The sequence below is a fragment of the Nestor notabilis genome, unplaced genomic scaffold (assembly GCF_000696875.1).
Source record: "Nestor notabilis isolate BGI_N333 unplaced genomic scaffold, ASM69687v1 scaffold11836, whole genome shotgun sequence".
Lineage (NCBI taxonomy): Eukaryota > Metazoa > Chordata > Aves > Psittaciformes > Psittacidae > Nestor > Nestor notabilis.
This window is the reverse complement of record NW_009933347.1, coordinates 92579-98847: the sequence shown is the minus strand read 5'-3', so window position 1 is coordinate 98847 and position 6269 is coordinate 92579. Positions and strand designations below refer to the sequence as shown.

Sequence of the window (6269 nt, the reverse complement as noted above, 5' to 3'; positions counted from 1 at the left end):
AAGGCCTACAGTGAAGTACCCAACAGCCAGTGCTTTCCAAAGCTTTTTAAGGTTAATTGAGCATTCTCCTCAAAGAACACACATTCCATCCTCTTTCTCAACAGAAGATTTCTATTGAGCTTACACGTAAAATACAGAAAATGCTTGAAACAAACTGAAGCATGGTCACTCAAACTCTGACCTCAGTCTTTGGCAAAAGCTTCCTGCAAACACACACCTGCGTAACTGTCACCACTAGTTTAAAGAGAAAAAAAAAAAGCAGAATATTAAGATATCTTTTTAATTGTTTATGTGGGGTTTTGTTTTTAAAGTGTTCTACGGAAAATCTTGTACGTTCTATCTCTATCCTCCATTAGAAGCTGTTTAAACACGGAAATTAGTTTTGTCATCTTGTTCCTTTCCAGCACTTTCTAAAATCCAAACATAATTGTCTTGACAGCCTGAATGCTTCCATCAAACTTGTCAGTTCCTGCTGACATGTACTGATCTCTTACCTGGCTTGACTGCTTTCATTACAGCCCGTGATGACTTCAGCACCGCCTCATAGATAGCCCTCTGGTCAGGAGTGAACTTTCCATTTGCAGGGAAGGTGCAGGTGATGTCAGAGCCATAGCAGTAATACTCTCCTCCCATATCAAACAGGCTGAAAAGGAAACGGGGGGGAGAAATGAAAATTTAATGCCAGAAAAGAGTTAGAACAGAAGATATTTCTCTTGCTGTGCACTTAAAAATCATCTGCATTTTGGGAGTTGGCCACCACCTGAACGCTGTTCCTAAGTAAAATAAGACAATAGTTCCTTGGAATCTCCTAGCTGAAAAGTATCTGCATTACATATGGCTTAAGTGGACACCCCTATGGGCTGTGCTGGTCCTGGATGAAAACACCAAGAGAATGCATGAAGGAAGATAAGAAGTACATGAGGAATCCATACTCTTCGGTTCCAGTTTCTAGTGCCTCTTCTCAGAAGAAAACACGCATTCTTTTTTTCTTTGCTGAGAAATGCTAGCACCACATAGAGGGTCTACCCTCAAAACTTAACAGAGAAATGGTAATTAAATGATGGCCTTTTGTATCTAAGTGTCAAAACGCATCTGATGGTTTAAATAAAACATTCCCAATAAAGGTTGACTACCACTCCTCACAGTATAATCTTCCCTTTAAGACAAACCTGCCTAACAGGGACTAAAGAAACAAAGATTATGAGACAATCCAACCAGAAAAGAACATTTAATACAGTTTTCTGCATCAGAGGTAGAAGAAAATAAAATATTAACTGCTTTCTGTTATGGGGACAAAAAACCTGGTTTACCCCTTGAGAAGTGTATTTATTCTATACATGAATCAATGATTCACCACTGACAGCTCAGCTGCCAGAAATCAATCCACAAGAATAGCAAGTGGGTCTCCACACCCTTGTGAGAACCAGGTTAGGCATCTGCAGTACTATGCTGCTTGAGACTACCTGATAAGGCACTGCACTGGTTTCAGCAGAATCAAAAATCAGCAAATAACCAAGTCACCGTTTGGATCAAACAACAGCCCCCCTAGTTCATCACATATTAATTACATATAGGCACATAGTACATGTAAGACTTTGGTCTTGATGCACAGTATTTGTGTGACCTCCTGATTTCTTAGGTAACAAATAAGACTTGAAATCTGCTAATTTAAATCTTCTTCCAGTCACCTCAAACAACTGTATGAGACTCTCATCATCACAAGAAATATAATTTTCCTTCACTGTGTTTGAAAACCTTGGAGTCTTCTTCGTCTCACTTCTGCTTCACAGCAAAGTCAGTCAGATAACACAAGCAGAAGGAAGGACACTCTACTGGGGCACCCTCTCTGCCACAGAGTCCTAATTACAGCAGTAATTAGGAAAACCGCCCAGTGTAGCTCTGTCATCAACCAGCATACATGACTAAGTAAAGATAAGCATAAGCTACCATAAAAAGTGCTACAGCACTCAGCTGTAAATGTTCACCACTTCCAAAATAGCTGCCACTGCAAGCAATGGACAGTAAGTAAACAAAGGCAATCATGATAAAGCCAAGTAATATTCCAGCAGGGCTGGGACTCTCCTTGCTGCACTGCATACACAGGCACATACTGACGAAATTTACTCCAAGAAATTTTAAAATCCACCCTACAATTTCTTCCAAGAATAAATCTTTGCACTGAGTGCAAGCCCTGCTGAAGTCATCACCAGCCTCCCCAAACTGGGCAAGGTTCACCTGCAGAGAGACTTGCAGGACTGGAACTTCAGGAACAAACCCCATAGTTTACAGATGCGGAACTGCACAAGGCTTAAAGCTACAGGAGCAAACTCCTTAGGAGAATGCCACAGAGAGAACTGCAAAGCTATGTATGGACACACAGAGCTAAACCAAACACTGTCTACATCCACGTAAATATGAAACTCGGTATGTTAAAACCAGAAAGCTGCTAATTGAAAAAAGATACACAACAGACAGCAATGTCGGGCCCAGAGGGTAAGAAACCCCCACAGAATTTGACACCAACACAGCAACTGTAAGCCTGCCTAGCCAAACCTCAGAATCAGAAACCCCATCAACACTGCCTAAGTTTTGATTTTATGGTTAGACTCGCTGCTAAAAATAACTAATGATACACACAGAAAATCCAAGGATACAGAAAACTAGTTGCAGCAACTAAGAATCATGTAAGAAGCTGCTACATTCTCTAACGTGCCAAGAAGATAGAGATTTCAGGCTAGTTATAAATCTTCCAACCTATCCCAGACTGAATCCTTTCAAAATCACAAATCAAATTTCATGGTGCTTCATGGGATTCACAGCAGCTCTGTGGCCTAACTGTGTTGCATTTATAAGTCTTAAGTGTTGACTCAGCATGGTGACAGTAAAGCTGTGACCGACAACTTCCAAACTCCCTGTCACATCACTGGAAGTTGCTATGCTTTCTATATTCTACCTGAAGAATAGTTATTCCGAATTTACCACAGGCAAAGCTATGTGTTTAAACTTAAAATTATCAGCATTTTTTCAAACCCATTCATCACTTGGTGGTTGTTAAATACTTTTTTGAGTTACTGGAGCACTGAGTAATGGAAAAAGAATATCACAAAGCTGATGGTACACCAAAACAAAGCTCACAAGCTAGGAAGCACCATTTGTTCAGGTTTCTTGGCTTCCACACAAGAGACGACATAAGGGAAGATGATCAAATTCCACCTTGGAGCACAAAGCATCATCCAGCCTGTGTGCTTCACTGAATAAGCATCCAAACCAAACTGTACATTTGGGAGATATTTTGGCTCGTATTGGGAATTCTCTTCCATTTAACTTCAGTTGGGAACATATCCATTAATTAAAATGTTGCCCAAGACATGGACATAGCCCAAATATTGCAGTTATCCTGAGGAAATAATGGGAGGCTGGGAAGATCCCAGTTTCATATCTTTGCTTGCCAGGCAAAATAAGTGTTGAAGCACACTTAAGTCAAATAAAATTCATGTGAGCTACTATCTTCTCCAGATGACAAACTGGGAAAAGTTTCTAAAATCAGGTTCCTTAAATCCTGGTTCCTTACAAAAAGTACATTTATTTTACCCTGAAATTAGATAGTAATTGCTAGTGAACTTACTAGTAAAAGAGATATTATAAATGTATTTTAGTATGTTCTCAACTGCATGGACAAAATTACCTGCCTGATAATGAAGTCTTACATGTCTTGCACATAAACAACTACTTAATGTTATTTGTATTGTTATCAAATGTAGCAGCAATCTAAACAAACAAAATGCACAAATGAAAATAGGCCTTACAGGCATCTTGATCTATGGCTTACCTTTTTAGAACTGTTTAATCTAGAGTAGTACATGCAATAACATAACCAAGTATCTCCAAACTCCATTGCATTTCCGTTTTTAAGTGCTATACATCTAGCAGACAGTATATGTTGGCTATTATAAAACTTAACTGTGAACTCAGTTTTCTGGTGAATGAAGAAAACTTTCATTCCAGAACATCCCTTTTCCTACTCCTTTTTCATCAAGGATGCAACTATTAATTGTTGATTTCAGTGAATGCAGGGATGACATGTCTGAGGTTTTCAGGTTTCTGAGTCATCCTGAATGGGAAGGTGGCTGGAGAAGGAGTATTGCTGGTGTGTGGTTGTACGTCTAAATTCTCACTGATTTAGTGTGAAGCTGATGAAGTCTTTTACTGCACAGCTCAATCTCTTCCAAAACTTTCAGAGAGAAGCTAATCTTGCTTTGCTTACTTTGTTGGGAGCAAAAGCAGCAAACACCCACCTGGATCCTTTTCAGGGTGAAAAGTACATGTATAAAAGTACAAAGCAGATTTAAAAGTCAGAAGACCTGAGCACTCTCTAAAAATTCCGTGTTACTATTTCAATATGTTTTCTAGAATAAGTAAGAAGCTATACCACAAGTAAAAGATGCATAGCAAAAATATTCCAAAATGCTTCCTGGAAGCATGGGCATAGCTCTCCTAGGGGAGGTCTCAGTTCTATGCATATATATAATCTTTCCTCCCGAACATATTGCAAAATACTGTAAACATTATTAACTAAAACTGAACAATGCAAAGTATGAGGAAAATCAGATAACCTGTCAGTTGCTCTACTGAGAGAATGACTCGCTTATGTATCATTAATACATTAGCCAACAGCACCAAAAAAAAGTTGCATTCTGCATCTGTTTTAGAAGTCACCTTCAAAAATTACTACGGGCATTTCATTCCTTTCATGTGGAAAAGGTCTGACACCACAACTTAAAATAATTTTATACATAAACTGGTATCAAGTTGAAAAGAAGCAGAAACACATGTTCCATGCCACAGCCTTGTAGAAAGCATCAGCTGGATGTGCCCTTCCATGCAGGAGCTTCTACACCTTTCCTCATCTGACCAAACAAGGCTTCTGCTTGCTCCCTGTGCAGGAACCGAGGATGGGAGTCTGGAGAAAATATTTCAAGTCCTGTTGATTTTCACAGAATCACAGAATCACAGACTGGCTTGGGCCAGAAAGGACCTTAAAGCTCACCTAGTTCCAATCTCCCTGCCATGGGGAGGAGCATTAGACGAGGTTGCTCCAAGCCCCTGTGTCCAACCTGGCCTTGAACACTGCCAGGGTTGGGACAGCCACAGCTTCTGTGGGCGCCCTGTGCCAGCACCTCAGCACCTTCACGGGGAAGAACTTCTTCATCATTCCTGATGTAAATCTCCACTCCATCATCTTAAATCCATTCCCCTTATCCTACAATTTTAAGTGAATTCAGGCTTCTAAGTCGGTACTGTAACCAATATGTTACATGACATGATGTGCAAAAGCTCTTTTCCCTTCCTGTGCCTCTGAAAGAATACAGATGAGTAAGATGTCACTGTGCTACTTTCATGGAACATTGGTACCACAAAATGCAAATTTATAGTCACATTTTTGGCTTTCAAGCCCAGAAAAATAATACGCATTTTGATACTGATTTTAGCTTTCTTAACCTCTGACTGTGAAGCATCACAAAACACTTCGTATAACACTGTAGATTTGAAAACTGTGGACTATAAAGAGCCATGTTCTTTTCTTCATAAATTCACTGTATACCGTTTTTTAAAAATAAAGCATCATCTTCCTCTAAGCATGTTTCACTTTTATAGGCTTGCTGACACTTTTATTGTCAAATAATTTGAAACTGCCTGGCAATGAAGCAAATTATGGCCAATATCACAATGGGAAGCAATACTTTATTTGGGATATCTGAGCCATGTGTATGAATGCTTATGATCCAACCACCAACCCAACCCAAAGACAAGCTCTTGCAGGCACTTCTCGGGAAGCCTACAGCTACTCCCACAAGCTAACACGTAAAGCTGTCACCTTCCTGCTCTATGTATCTGCTCAGTCTGTACACTCAGAACTGGATCTCCCCACAATAGGTATAAAACCCCAGAGCGAGAACTGAGGTGAAAGCCAGTTGGATTTCTCCCTGGAGCAGAGTACTGTGGTACGGGGCTGTACTGAGTGTCACCCACCTGCCACCCATGTCCTCCCCAGCTTCTGTTCTCAGGACAAAACCTTTCCTTCCCCAGAGTGGGTCTGCAAGACTAGCAATGAGAAAACTGACATGGCTGTATCTTATCGTGCCCTCCTTCTACCTCAGGTTAAAGGTGAACAGGTATGAATACTGATGTACTTTACTCAGCAACGTTTACTGAGGTTTTAGGGTTTTGAGCCATTATTAACTGAATAGCAACACAGACGAACTGGTGCC

The 6269-nt window shown here is 40.2% G+C and overlaps 1 protein-coding gene across 1 annotated transcript in view; it reads right to left on the bottom strand.

Annotated features, from left to right (window-relative positions):
- Nucleotides 1-494: 494 nt before the first annotated feature.
- Nucleotides 495-6269, bottom strand: part of PEPD (peptidase D) — a gene marked incomplete at both ends in the record, with an annotated part of 93517 nt that continues 87742 nt past the window's right edge. The window contains one exon of the mRNA XM_010016841.1: nt 495-643. Within this exon, the coding sequence (XP_010015143.1) occupies nt 495-643 (149 nt within the window). The remainder of the gene's footprint in view (nt 644-6269) is intronic.